Source organism: Rhincodon typus, chromosome 13, assembly GCF_021869965.1.
Source record: "Rhincodon typus isolate 14 chromosome 13, sRhiTyp1.1, whole genome shotgun sequence".
Taxonomy (NCBI): Eukaryota; Metazoa; Chordata; class Chondrichthyes; order Orectolobiformes; family Rhincodontidae; genus Rhincodon; species Rhincodon typus.
In genome coordinates, this window is record NC_063344.1 from 9,077,366 (window position 1) to 9,093,331 (window position 15,966).

Here is a 15,966-nt window from a genome sequence, read left to right on the forward strand (position 1 = left end):
TCCAAGGATGCGTGGATTAGCCATAAGAGATGCAGGGTTATAGGGATAGGGCGGGGGTTGTGAGTCTGGGTGAGATGCTCTTCAGAGAAATGGCATAGACCTGTTGGGCCAAATGGCCTGTTTCCACACTGGAGGGAATGTAAGAGAAAGCTTAAAACAAAATGTGGATGGAATCTTACAGGGGCTGGAACAACATGGACTCTGGTGAGATTTCAGGCAGAATCTAGCGAGGCCTATCTCAAAGTGAGGAACAAATTGCTGCATCTTTTATGATAATGCTGAGTGGTGAGGTGATTTGTGGTAAGTTGCTAATTAACGGGGATTCTAGTTTCTTAAACACTTCATTAATAGCAAAACTTGCCTCACTAACATTCAGCTTCTTATCAAATGTGCCAAACATCGAGATTTCTCAGAAGTACAAGCGAGTACCCAACGATTTCAGTTCACTGTTGGCTGTGAGGAGCCTCCATGACGCTCAGCACCAAACAGCATCTCACAGGGCACAACCTGGAGGCACTGGATGAATGTATCCAAATCAAATGTACATAAAGCGGGTGAGGAGTCTGATGTCGGGCACCCCCACACCCATCCAGACCTTTTCTGCCCTCTTTTTGGGCACAGGGTGTGAGAGCAGGTGAGGAAGGATGTTGCATGCGATCGTGAGAGTAACAGAGCACGAGCCTTGCAGTGGCAGAGACACAGTGAGTGTGAGGTAGCAGAGCAAAGAGTGTGTGAGTTATGTTGGTGGAGTGGAGAAGGTCATTGACCTCCATGTGGATCTTCTGGCCACTCCCCCACACCACAGATACAATATTGACTGAGACAGTCACCTTGGATCCAGCTGCCAGGGTCCATTATCGTGGCCTCTTCTGCTGGTCCTTCAGGAGAGGGACAGCCCTCCTCTGCATCATCCCTTATATTAGGTCCTCCAGGTCCCTGTTGGTATCTGGGGAGTCATGAATGAATCATAGAGATTTACAGCAGGGAAACAGACCATTTGGTCCAACTCATCCATGCCGACCAGATATCCTAAATTAATCTAGTCCCATTTGCCAGCTTTTGGCCCATGTCCTTCTAAACCCTTCTTATTCATGTCCCCATCCAGATGCCTTTTAAATGCTATAATCGTACCAGCTTCCACCACTTCCTCTGGCAGCTCATTCCATACACACACCACCGTCTGCGTGACAAAGTTGCCCCTCAGGTCCTTTTTACACAGGTTCCCCCTCACCTTAAACCCCATGCCATGGCTGAACATTGTGCAATCATCAGCGAACATCCTTATGATGGAGGGAAGATCATTGATGAAGCAGTTGAAGATGGTTGGGCCTAGGACACTACCCTGAGGAACTCCTGCAGAGATGGTCTGGAGCTGAGATGATTGACCGCCAACAACCACAACCATCTTCCTATGTGTCAGGTATGACTCCAACCAGCAGAGAGTTTGCTCCTAATACCCATTGATTCCAGTTTTGCTACAAAATAATGCAGATGCACACTGATAATAAGAAAAATATAACAAACAATAAAGGTCCAATAATATTTTCTGCATTAGTTGGCTGAATTTCCCAGGAGATTCACCAGAGCAAATAGCACAGATGTCTCTTGGCTGCTGAAAGATTTATTTTTTTTAAAAAAAGCATCTGCAACTTGATTCTTCATAGCAAGACACCTCTGAGCAGTTGCCAGGAGCTAAGCAAACGACTGGACTGGGACAGTGGGGTGGATGAGAGAGTAGATGGTGGTGAAAATTTGGTCAAAACAAAAAGATGTTTAGCAACTTTTGATCTACAGAGAGATGTGACAATTCCAAGGTTCAGGGGCCTGCAGGTTCCCTGAAGTCAGGGATAGTCATAGAATCCCTAAAGCAGGAAGAGGCCATTCAGCCCATTGTGTGAGGACCAACCCTCTGAAGAGCATCCCACCCAGACCAAGCCCCTATCCCTGGGACTCTGCATCTACTATAACTAACCCACACATCTCTACAGGGAAATTTAGCACAGAAAAATCCATCTCAACTGCACACCTTTGGACTGTGGGAGGAAACTGGAGCACCCAAAGAAAACCCACACAGGGAGAACATGCAAACTTCACACAGACAGTCACCCAAGAGTGGAATTGAACCCAGGTCCCTAGCACTGTGAGGCAGCAGTGCTAACCACTGAGCCAACATACCACGCACAAGGCTGGGGCTCATTTTTATCTGATTTCCAGCATCAATAGCTCTTTCAGTTTCTCATTTTAATCTTGCCACCCATGTATAAACTGTGGATGATTGTAATAGAACTTTTATTTCTGTCGATTTTATTAGTGAAAGCAAATGAATGGTGTGGGGAAATCTTTTTGATTGTTGTCCCTTTTTGTTCACCTGATGAAGGAGCAGCGCTTCGAAAGCTTGTGATATCAAATATAACCTGGTGTGGCGTGACTTCTGACTTTGACCACCTCAGTCCAACATCAGCACCTCCACATCGTGGCCTTTGTGTTTGATTATGATCTGAGAAGCAATGTATTTTACTCACCAGCACAACACCCCAACCCCATCCCCGAGCTGCCTCCACAAGGACAAGTATTTTCTCTACACCTGTAGTATCAAACCCTTGCATCACCTTAAACAGCTCCGGCAGGTCATCTCTGTTTGCTCACATGTGACAGGGTGAAATATGTCGGCACCAGGGAAACTCAGCACTGACAACACCTCAAAGGCAATTAGGGATGCGCAATAAATGCTGAAATTGCCAGCAACCCTGTGAACGCACAAAATAAATGTACAGAGACAAAAGGTGAAGTCAAATGCCAAATGGTAAATAAAAAGACATTGCAAAAACAACATGCCAGTGACAGCATTTATATCTGATAACTTGCACAAAGTTATTAAGCGACATGCATGTCATAGCTGGGTGGATACTGCATAACAGAACTGGTGACTACAGGGTTAAAGGAGGATATTTCTTGAGTGCCTGGGACCCTACTTTGTGATCATTTCCGTTATTTTCAGAGCTTAATTAATGACGCAAAGGATGATTACAATGAAGCCAGCAATAAGATTCATAGCATAGCTCACTGGAGACCAGTGTTGCACAGTCACTGAAGTGCAGCAGTCTGCAATCAACAGCTCTCAGGAAATTGAACTGTAAATGGCTCAGTGTTTCTAAGTGACAGAGTCAATCAACTCTTGCAGATTGGAAAAGGGGAGGCTGATCACCATCTGCGTTTGGCGCTGTCCTCAGCTCCCTGTGGGTGTCAGGCTGAGCATAAAAGAATATCCGCTGTCACTTTTTCTGCAGTTCAGTTGCGGCATGTGTTCACCCCGCTCAGTGGACATCTTCAGATCACAAACAGGCTGAGACCGAGAGCTCGCACATCAATCTCCAGGTAGGAAAATCATTATTCCTCTCCTCAAGTCTCTGACATTGTATTTGTCCCCTTCTTGCCCATTGCACTTGTAGAATAGTAGCCAGATTGTCTCCAGCATTTCCAGCCCTTGCCCTGACCATGGAAATATTTATTCTTGCAATGCTTTTGATTTTTACTACAAAGTTGTGCTCTCAACATGATAACACTGTGGCTTTGTAGTGCTCTCTTTTTTTACAATTATTGAGAGCTCTTTGTTAATGTGTCTCCTTTCCATGGCAAGTTTTATTGACCGGCCCAAAAGGACGGAATTACCCTCATCGTTGTCTCAGCCCATTTCAATTTTACTACAGGTGTCTTCTCAACGAAGGGTTCAGCCATTATCGAGATGAAGAAGCAATTTTTTTGCCTAAGTTTACTGCCAAATGTTTGTGTTAAGGGCTGCGCTTATTTCTTGCTGGTGATACTGTGATCATAAACAGGGTCTTGGATTAGGTGGAAGAGGTGACACTTCCTAGAATCCCTACAGTATGAAAGCAGGCCATTCAGTCATTCAAGTCCACAGTGACCCTCTGGACAACATCCCACCCAGGCCCAACCCCGCACCCACCCCCACCCCCACCCTATCTCTGCAACCGTGCATTTCCCATGGCTAACGCACCCAGCCTACACATCCCTGGATACTACAGGGCAATTTAGTATGGCCAATCCACCTAATGACTGTTACCTCCATCCATAGACAGGCAGTATCATCTTCGCCAGCTGATGATGTCTAAGACACAAAGATCAATGCATAAAAGTAACATTGAGAAAGTGAGAACTCAGAGTTCTGTAAAAAGTCAACTGTAAGACATCTATAAAACCACATGCTCAATTTTTCCACCCAATCTAATCAATGGGCACAGGATCACGTTGGTTGGATTGTGAGTACACAATGCCACTTGGTCAATTTTCCTTGATGCCCTTCAGGCAAACTTTACACCAAAAAACATAAAAAGAAACTAAACCTCTAATCTTTAAACGGCTGGTACCCCTGGTGGGAAATGCTCACTGTGATTGTGTTTCCTTTATAAATGAATGTCATTTTATAATCTGTCATTTGTGTGTCAAAAATGTGAAGCGCAGCAAGAAGATGATTGCCAAACATATTTTAATAGGCATAGTTCTCCCTTTAAACTCACTGTTGATAGTCAGTAAGACTGGCTACTGCTTTAGTCTTACAATATTATACTGCTTTAATCTAACAATATTACCCTTGATCGTCGACTAATTGAAATCTTAAAGGTACTTGATATATTAAAAAGTAGACTTGCATTTGTACAGTGCCTTTCACAATCTCAGGATGTCACAAAACCCTTCATAGCCAGCTATGTACTTTTGAACCTGGTCACTATTGTAACCCAGGAAACACAGGGACCAATTTGCACACATTAAGCTCCCACAGGAAGCAATGAGATTATAACCAGATACAAAAACTAAAAGCTACTCACAATGTGTTGTCCTCTACATTGGACAGATTGGGCAACCAATTTGCAGAACACCTACGTTCTATCCACAAAAATGACCCTGAGCTTCCAGTTTCCTGCTGCATCAACACATCACCCTGTTCCCTGGCCAACATCTCTGTTTCAGGCTTGCTGCACTGCCCCAGCGAAGCTCAGCACAAGCTGGAAGAACAGCGTTTCAATTTCCGCTTGGGAACCCTGCAGCCTTCAGGACTCAATATCGAGTTCAATAATTTCAGAACATGAACATCTTCTTCTATGTTCTTTACCCAGCCCCACAGCCCAGGCCCTGCCATGAAATGGACTGTTTTTAGCAGAGCCAATCCATTTTCATGTACTCATTGCCTGCACAACAGCTTTTCTCCTTCCCTGACACACTGTCTATTACCTCTTTGTCTCCCTCACTTTCTTTCTCTATCTCTGGGCTCGATCTCCACCTATCTACTCACTCCTTCACTCCCTCCATCCCAACACCTCTGACCCCCTGTCATTAGCACGAACACCACATTTTCCGAGTTATTATTTGTCCCGGAGAAAGGGTTGCTTGATTCAAAAGGTTAACTCTGTTTTCTCTCCAAGGATGCTGCCAGATCTGCTGAGTTTCTCTGGCAGCTTCTGTTTTTGTTTCCGATCTTCAGCATCCGCAGGTCTTTGTTTTATTTAATGATAACCGGATGCTGCGTGGTATTTTAGTGATGTGGGCTGAGGTATAAGTATTTGTCCTTATTATTAGTGAATTCGCCTGCACTTCTTTAAAATAGTACCATTAGATCTTTTACACCAAATGGAGAGAGCAGTTGGGACTCAGTTTAATGTGCTATCTTAAAGTAGGCATCTGTGACAGTGCAGCACTCCTTTGGTACTACACTGAGTGCCACTCTGGACTTTACTATAAAGTCCCAGGAGAAGAACTTGAACTTAAAAACCTTCAGAGATAAGAATGCTATCGCTGAACCACAACTGACATTTGAATCCTAGATAATTACTGAAGAAAATGAATTCGTAGAAGTGAAGATTAGTAATTTTTTAAATTCATTCACAGGATGAGGGCGTCACTAGCCAGGCAGCATTTATTGTCCATCCCTAATTGCCCAGAGGGTAGTTAAGAGTCAACCACATTGCTGTGGGTCTGAAGTCACATGTAGACCAGACCAGGTAAGGATGGCAGGTTCCTTCCCTAAAGGACATTAGTGAACCAGATGGGTTTTTCCTGACAATTGACAATGAATTCATGGTCATCATTAGATTATTAATTCCAGATATTTATTGAATTCAAACTCCACCATCTGCTGTGGCAGGATTTGAACCCAGGTCAACCAGGCATTATCTGGGTCTCTGGATTAACAGTCCACCCATAATACCACTAGGCCATTGCCTCACCCTAGTCAGGGAATCCTGTTTTGGTGGTGATTTTCTAAGACTTCTGTCCCCACTGTCAGTGTGATAGGCGTAAACCCATTAACCTGCACACCATTAGCAACAATCCAGATAGGGAACAAGGCTTCACAATGTTATTGTGGAATATAGATAAATATGCACTGAGGTGGATAAAGGAAGTATTTAGATGGGATTATTGAACATTTCTTGAGATAACCCAATCAAGGCAAAAGTGACACTGAATCATAGAAATATCAGCAGAGGAGGATTGGTGCTTTATATCTGTGCTGCTCCTAAGCCCATGTCAGAACTCCCTAATGTGTTCCCATTTCCCTTCTAATGCTCTTTAATAGCTTGGTATTTCACTATCCAATAAGGCTTTTAGTGAACACATTCCTTTGACGTTTCCTGTCAATCCCTCCTTTGCAAAGCCCTAATGTATTTCCTCTTACTATTAATTCACTGTTCAGGAGAAAAAATCTCAGACTATTTAAAAACATCTATAAATTTGAGGACAGATTAGATCCTCATTCTAAGTAATTAGCTACACATTAAATTCCACTGCTCCAAAGCTAAACAAAACACTCCATTACACTTTGAAGGAATTTGCCTACAAATAACCGATGAGGCCACTTGTACAACATTGCGCACAGAGTTCAGCGTTTGACTTTCAAAGGAATATTCTTGAGTTGAGAAGGGTTTAACTAAAAGCAATAAAGATTATTCTGGAATGTAGTTTTGAGATGAGATTTCCAGGGTTCTGGGATCTTTGAACAAGTGTAAATTTGGGAGACAATGATGTGTTGCATGTCTTTAAACTATAGAGAGCCTTGAGCCACGAGTACAGAAGTACTTGGCACAAGTTTGAACTGAATGAACCTTAAGTGAGGATTAGAGGAAACTTATTTCTTCACAGAATGGTGAATTCATGGACAAGACTTCCAACAAGTATAGTTGGAGCCAGAATCGTAAGAATTGGATTAGGAAATAAGATGTGTCTTTAAGGTATGAAAGTAAATGTCCAGATGATCAAACAGTTAGGAGCAATATTGTGCTGGAATGTGCAACTGTCATATTATGTAGGAGTTCTTTTGTATTCTTGGTGCTAACCCTTTCTTCTATTCCTCGGAAGTAATGTCAATTCACCCTTTAGAGAATGTCAGAATTGTTACAGCATAGGAGGATGCCATTTGGCCCATCGTGCCTGCACCAGCTCTTGAAAGGAGCATCATCACCTCGTGCTAATCTCCTGCCTTTTCCTCCAGACATTTGCAAATCACTTCTATCTAAATAATCACCCAAAGGCCACTTCAATGTCTCAATTGAATTTGCCTCCACCACATTTCCAAACTGTGCATTCCATACTCCAACTACTCACCAAGTCAAAAGCTTTTTCTCACCTCACCCTTGCACGTCACTTTAAATCTATCTCCTTTCATTTTTGTTTCCTTTTACAAACAGGAATAGCTTCTCCCTATCTAATCTCCCTAGCCCATGCATAGTTTTGAAAACCTTTGTCCATCTTTTCTCCAAGGAGAACATGGAGTATGGAATGCCAGAGGAAGTGGTGGAGATTAGTACGATTACAATATTTAAAAGGCATTTGGATGGGTACACGAATAGGAAGGATTCAGAGGGATATGGGCCAAATGCTGGCAAACGGGACTAGATTAATTTAGGATATCTGGTCAGCATGGACGAGTTGGACCGAAGGGTCTGTTTCCATGATGTGCAGCTCTATGACTCTATGAGTTGAAAGGTCTACTAGTAGGGGGCATGTATTTAAGGTGAGAGGGGGAATGTTCAAAGGAAATATGAGGGGCAATTATTTTCCACAGAGAGTGGTAGGAGTCTGGAATGTGCTGCCAGGTATGGTTGTGGAGGCAGATACAATTGGGTCGCTTAAGGGACTTTTTGATAAGCACGTGAATATGCAAGGAAAGTAGGGATATGGCCCAAGAGCAGACAGAAGGGATTAGTTTAATTTGGCATCATGTTTGGCACAACATTGTGGGCCAAAGGGCCTGTTCCTGTGCTGCACATTGTTATGTTCTTTGTTCTGACAGTCCCAACCTCTTGAATCTATTCTGATGAAGTTTCCCATTCCTGGAACCATTCTTGTACATCGCATCTGCATTCTCTCTGGTACACTTACATCTTTCCTTCAATCTGGCATCTACAACTGTACACAGTACTCCAACTGACGTCTATCAAGTGTTTTGTACATTTTAATGTCACCTTCAGCAGCATCAAAGTCATTGTCTTTTGCAAGTGACACGATTTGAATCATAGAGGTATAGATGTAGAATGCAATTCTGCAATGCCACTTGATTCTACTTAGAAATCAAAGAGTTACTATGCAGAAGTTTCTTTTAGCTGATGAAGTGGGTAGAGTCAATAGTGTTAATTATATAAATTAAGGCGAGTGTCTACAGAAGGATGAGGGATGTCTAATTGCATAATAACCTATGCATATGTAATGATACACTGTGAAAATACCGTGGCAGAATGAGCAATGTCCCTGGTTCTGGGTTCAAGTCCCATCCCAGGACTTGGTAGCCAAAGAAGGTCAGCTCTAAATCCTTCTACACACTCAAGTGGCAAGACTGGAAGAGATTGCTAGTCAGCCATGAGATGGAAAGAAAGTTGGAGCCTCCACTATCACTATACATAGCTCCAACTACACCATGCAAGTAGAAAAAAAAGTAGAAAGTGAACTGGAAGATCAAACCATGTTTGTCAGGTGGGGGACTAAAATCACGGAATTATTATGGTGCAGGAGGAGGCCATTCAGCCCATAGTGCCTGAACCAGTTCTATTACCTCGTGCCAATCTCCCAACTTTTCCACATATCCCTACACACATTAAAACAAGTTTACAAAGCATTCAGAGATAGTAGGAACTGCCGATGCTGGAGAATCTGAGATAACAAGATGTAGAGCTTGATGAACACAGCAGGCCAAGCAGCATCAGAGGAGCAGGAAAGTTGACGTTTCTGAAGGGCCTGGACCCTTCTTCAGAAATCTATTTACAAAGGATTCATTGTCCGACACTAGTTGTGGGCTGTAGTCAGGAGTGATGCATTTGTAATTGTTTGTTTTTGATCTCAAACAAAGCAAAGGTTAGCTTCTGACCTCCTCCTTCACCAACTGGCTGTAAGAATGTTAACAAATCCCAGCATAGACCGTACCAGCCAGATTTAAACTGAAAAGAGCACAAGGTGCAAGAGGACCACTTTCACGTCTATTTCAGTATCTATCATTTAATTTCATTTTTCATACAACGTCAAAAATGACCTCTTAATGATAAAGAAAGGAACAGGCTGTTTGGGCAAAATGAATATTTGTCATCTTATGCTTTCCTTTGTTCTTATTAAACCAAGTTAATATCCACAGTTAATTTTCTCCAAGCAAGATATTATTGCTAGGCAGTTTTATAGACATTATATTAAAATTGTGTCTTAATAATTGTTAGTCTGCTCATCCTTCCTATGCAGATAAAGTTGCCAGAATCCTACCAGACCATAGTGCTGCTCCCCCAATAGAGAGAGAGATGACTGGTGGTGGTTTAACCTGAGGGTCACAACGCCTCAGGCGAGGGGAGAGGTTGAGAAGGAGTGTCCTTCATAGCTGGTGTGGAAACTGAACGCACACTGTTGGCATCACTCTGCATTGCAAACCAGCCATCCAAACTAACCAAACCCTTCCTATATACCTGATGGGAAGGTGGTAAAAGCAGAACAGTCTCCTGTCCTCCATTCTGCAGAAAACAATGGCAAATCACTGTGACACTTTGCCAAAACAATCATGCACTAATGCAATGGAAGTGTGTGGTCACCAAAGAGCTCTAAGGGAATGGCACTGGATGGAGGAGGGACTAAAAGGTTAACTTTCAATTGATGAGGCTGTGCCAGAGTCAAGAACTTTTCATGTGTCAATAACAGGTGACTCGGTGATGGGATACCAGCCTTTGTGGATCACTTCAAACAGAGTGCTGAGTTGTTGAGCCATAATCAGATTGAATGCAACAGCAGGCTTGAAGGGCTGAATGGACCACCCTTTTCTGACTTTCTATTTTTTATTTACCTTCCTTGTCACTTGCTGAACCTGAATGCTAGATAATGTCACGAATGGTCCAGGAACTTGTCTTCTTGATGTTGATTACACAAAACGTGGGGTTTGCAATATTCCCATCATCAGACCAGACTGAGGAAATGGAAATCCATCTCCACCTGGCTTCCAGGAACAAAGCGGACTCCGGGAAATCCATTCCTTCCAAGCCGGCAATTTCTGAAGCAATATCAGCCATCAGTCTGTATAGATGGAGCCAAGCCTACTATTACATGCTGTTCTTAAAGGGAATGGTCATTCACACTTCATAATTTGAACTGTGACAATGAACAATGGACTTGGCCTCTATCTGTATCTAATGACGTAATGTTAATGTTAGCTCCCCTAACATAAGGACGTGGGAAACATGGTACTGAAAAATTTGACAGACATTTTTTACCACTCCAGACATAGAGATAAATTACAGGCATGGCATTTCAGCTACTCTGTTACAAATAGCAGCACACTTTCATGAGAGTGTCATGCTTCAACTGGCCCCAGTTAAGATGGAGTCTGAGATCTTCAGGTCACATGCAATGGTACAGCGATGACTTCTTGAGCCACTTAAAGGTAAAGCAGCATACTGACAATATGACTTCACCGCTGTATCTCCTGTCAATGTATTGGGATGGCAAGATGGTGCCACTAAAATCACTTTTTTTTTTCCTTCATTCATTTATGGGATGAGGGTGTCACTGGCTAGGCAGCATTTATTGCCCATCCTTAATTGCCCAGAGGGCAGTTAATAGTCAACCACATTGCTGTGGGTCTAGAGTCACATGTAAGCCAGACCAAGTAAGAATAGCAGTTTCCTTCCCTAAAGGACATTAGTGAACCAAATGGGTCTTTCACTAACAATTGACATGGTCATCATTAGATTCTTTATTCCAGAATTCTATTGAATTCAAATTCCACCATCTACCACAGTGGGATTCGAACCCAGGTCGCCGGAATTTAATCCAGATTAACAGTCCAGCCATTACCTCCCCTGTATACCCATTTTGTTGTATGCCCATTGTTGTTTCCTCTAGCTTGCTGCTTCATCTCCACTCCACTCATTGCAAAACAATTCTGTATTTGTATGTTTCACTGCTTATAGCAGTCTGTGCTTATGTACCTGCCTTACAATTTATATCTGAATGTATCTCGCCACTTGCTGCTCTCCTCAGCACTCCATTCCATTCTCCTCCCAAGGAGCAGAGCAATGAGTCAGACAAAAAGTGAGGCAGTGACCAGTACTGTATGTGATACTCCAGATGAGGTCTCACCAGTGCCCTGCGTCATCGAAGCATAAACTCCCTACTTTTGTATTCAATTTCCTTTGCAATAACCAATAATATTTTATGATCTTTCTTCATTATTAGCTGAACCTGCAGACTAACCTTTTGTCATGCATGCACTAGAACATCCAGATCTATCGTCATGTCAGAGATCCACAATCTCTGTCTACTTTGACTTTTTTATACTCATTGGCAAAATGGGCAATTCCATGTTTTCCCACTTTATACTTCATTTGCCCAATCTTTGCCCACTAACTTAGAGTCATAGAGGCAGGCAACACTGAAACAGGCCTTTCGGCCCAACTCGTCCATGCCAACCAGGTTTCCTAAACTGAACTAGTCCCATTTGCCTGCAATTAGCCTAGATCCCTCGGAACCTTTCCTATTCATGTACCTGTCCAAATGTCTTTTAAATGTTGTAATTGTACCTGCCTCTACCACTTCTTCTGGCAGTTCATTCCATATGTGCACCATTTCCTGAGGACCCTTTTAAATCTTTTCCCTTCTCACCTTAAATCTATGCCCTCTAGTTTTGGACTCCCCTACCCTGGGAAGAAGACTTTAGCTATTCACCCAATCCATGCCCCTCATGAGTTAATAAACCTTTATAAGGTCACCCATTGGCGCCTATCCAGCCTCTCCTTATAACTCAAGCTCTCCAGTGTCGGTAACATTCTTGCAAATCCGTTCTCCAGTTCAATAACATCCTTCCTTTAACAGGGCGATCAGAATTGTACACAGTGCTCCAAATTTGACCTCACCAATGTCTTGTACAGCTGTAATGTGCTCCAATGAATGAAGACAAGCATCCCAAATGCCTTCTTCACCACCTTGTCTACCTGCAACTCCACTTTCAAGGAACAGGAAAGATGTAGAAGCGTTGGGAAAGGTGCAGAGGAGATTTACCAGGATGTTGTCTGGAATGGAGGGAAGGTCTTACGAGGAAAGGTTGAGAGAGCTAGGGCTTTTCTCTTTAGAACGACGAAGGATGAGAGGTGACTTGATAGAGGTGTACAAAATGATCAGAGGTATAGATAAAGTGGACATTATGAGGGGGCACAGTTTTAAAGTGAGTGGAGGTAGATATAGGGGAGATATATGTGGGTTATCGTCACTCCGAGGAGCTTGACACTCTCGCCCTCTCAACCTCAGCTCCATTAATGTAGATAGGTGCGTGTTCTTCTCTTGTGGGCCCTGGCATAGCAAGTCAATGCAGTGTCCAATATCAGTACAGGGGCTGAGCCAGCCCCTCAAGGCGGCCATATTAGGATGCTGTCCACATAACGGGTGAGGAGCCAAATGTTGGCGGCCCACCATCCGTCATGGCTCTTTCTGCCCTGTTGGGGGCTGTTTTTCTCCTGGAATGAGAGAGGGGCAGATATTCTGGGAGATTAACATGGGTATCACAGCTAATACATTTGGTGCAGTTATCCTGAGTGAGAGCAGGCAGCACAGAGGGCAGGCAGAGTTAGTGGTTTTGGGTGTTGGGGTGAGTGACCGCAAGTGAGGGAATATGTTGCATATGATATATTTTCAGTCTCAGTTTGTTAGTACTGTTGCCTCACAGCACCAAGGACCTGAGTTTGATTCCACCCTCAGGTGACTATCTGTGTGGAGTTTGCACATCCTCCCTGTGTCTGCGTGGGTTTTCTTCGGGTGCTCCAGTTTCCTCCCACAGTCCAAAGATGTGCAGGTTATGGTGGATTAGCCATGCTAAATTGCCCGTGGTGTCCAGGGATGTGCAGGTTAGGTAGGTTAGCCAAATGGGAAATAATAAATGTGCAGGGTTACTGGGACAGTTTAGGAGTGGGCCCAGGTGGGATGCCCTTACGAGGTTCAGTGCAGACTCAATAGGCTGAATGGCCTCTTTCTGTACTGTGGGGATTTGTTGAGAATTATGAAGAACATTCATACCACTGTCTGACAAACTCCCTATCTCAACAGCCAATCATATCTGACCAGTTCTCTTGCAAGGTGGTGTAAGCCAGGCTTGTGATCTGTCACTTAAAAATGGACTTTGTAGCAAACTTTATTAAATCCAAACACTGTATTACTGCCCCCAAATCCCACACCACAGCCCTGATACCACCAGACTCCACATACCTACCGTCAACTTGCACATGTTGATATGCCACCTTTATGTGCGCTCTGGGTTTAAAAGGAGACAACCTTTCTAGTTCTTTTTGTAGTTTCCTCATGTCGTCTTCACAGTGTATTCCCCAACCCTATCTTTGAGCAATCAGCGAATTTAGCAATCAGGCTTCCAGTCCTTTCATCCAAGTCAAATTGGAAAAGGTTGTTGCTCCAGCACTTGCTCCCTGAGCAGACTGTTCAATACATCTTGACAAGCAGAAAATGACATCTTTTGCATTTTTTCTGTTTCCTGTTAATAGGCATATCTTCTATCCATGCCAATTTGTTACACACTATACATTTATTTTCTGCAATTATCTTTGATGTGGCATCTTATCAAATGCATTCTGGAAATCCACGTTCAATACATCCACTGGTGTCCTTTTATCTATTGCACATGCCAATTCCTCAGAGAATCATGGAATCATAGAACCCCTACAGTGCGGATGCAGGCCATTCGGCCCATTGAGTTGACATCAACCCTCTGAAGAGCATCTCACCCTGACCAACCCCTGCTACCCTATCCCTGTAAACCCACATTTCCCGTGGTTAATCGACCTATCCTACACATTCCTTGAACACTATAGGCAATTTAGCACAGCTGATTCACCTAATCTTTGGACTGTGTGAGGAAACCAGAGCACCCAGAGGAAACCCACAAAGAACTCGAATGAATTAGTTAAACAGACTTCCAGACAGTTCCGACACATCTCCAGTCTCCGGTGATCCAAAGATTAGAAGATTTGGCCCAATATTTATCATTAAGAGGGAGGTGATGGCCGAGTGGTATTATCACTGGTTGTTAATCCAGAGACCCAGATAATGTTCTGGGAACCAAGTTCGAATCCAGTCATGGCAGATGGTGGAATTTGAATTCAATAAATATCTGGAAATAGGAATCTAATGATGACCATGAGTCAATTGTCAGAAAAACCCATCTCGTTCACTAATGCCCTTTAGGGAAGGAAATCTGTCATCTTCACCTGGTCTTGCCTACATGTGACTCCAGACCCACAGCAATGTGGTTGACTCTCAATTGCCCTCTGGGCAATAAATGCTGCCTAGCCTGTGATGCCCTCATCCCATGAATGAATTTTTTAAAAAAATTAACTTTCCTGATTCAGCCTCAAGCACCCTTTGTGAGTGCTTATTCCTCTTCTGAAACAAGAAAAGAAATAACAAACTATGTCTGGAGGTACACAAGAAGACAGCTAGGCTGTGGACACAGTCCAATATCAAATTATAAGACTGACCACCCATTGGAGGCTGCAGAATGCCTTCCAGACTTTGTTCGAAGCAACGGACAGAGACTCTCATCAAAACAGTGGGAGCAACATAGAAGCAGAGTATTGGGGAAGCCAATCCTGCTTCAGGCTTATTCTAGCATCCAGCCAGAATGTGACTGATCTCTGTTGAAACACTAGCTACCTACCTCTGTACCACGCCCTTTATCTCTCTTGCCTAAGAAAAATCCAGCAGTATGTTTGAAAACTTTATGCGGGAGAGACAACTCCATATTTTCACTCAGTTTTTCAGATGTCACTCCCTACATGATACAGTTTTCATTTTAAGGTCATACCCGTCATGTACTGGACTCCTTCACTTGAATTTTTTTTTTTTATCTATCCCTATTGAATTGTTTAATCAGCCTAAACACTACAATTTGATTGGCCCATTAGTCTCCTATAATCAAGGGAATACAAGACGTATCAGATGCAAAATGGACCTTGAAGAAATGAAATACTACCTGAAATTACACCCAGGATACACAGGCACACAGTGGGGAAAATACATAACATATAGGGGTAGAATTAGGCCATTCGGCCCATATTGTGGCTGATATGTTTCTCGGCCCCATTCTCCTGACTTCTTGCCATAACCTTTGATCCTCTTACCAGTTAAGAAGCTATTCATTTCTGTCTCAAATACACTCAATGATTTGGCCTCCACAGCCTCTGTAGCACTGAGTTCCGATGTTCTACCACTCTCTGGCTGAAGAAATTCTTCCTCACCTCAGTTCTAAAGGGTCACCACTTCACTCTGAGGTTGTGCTATTGGGTCTTAGTCTCTCTTTCTAGTGAAAATGTCTTCACATCCACCCTAAACAGGCTTCTCAGTATTCTGAGATAACAACGTGTAGAGCTGGATGAACACAGCAGGTCAAGCAGCATCAGAGGAGCAGGAAGGCTGACGTTTCGGGCCTAGACC

The 15,966-nt window shown here is 43.2% G+C and overlaps 1 protein-coding gene across 1 annotated transcript in view; it reads left to right on the forward strand.

The window, feature by feature from the left end:
• The first annotated feature begins 468 nt into the window (after positions 1-468).
• Positions 469-15,966, forward strand: part of agtr1a (angiotensin II receptor, type 1a) — a 36,987-nt gene continuing 21,489 nt past the window's right edge. Inside the window, exons 1-2 of the mRNA XM_048604495.1 lie at positions 469-526; positions 3,147-3,375. Coding sequence (XP_048460452.1) covers positions 469-526; positions 3,147-3,375 — 287 coding nt within the window. The remainder of the gene's footprint in view (positions 527-3,146; positions 3,376-15,966) is intronic.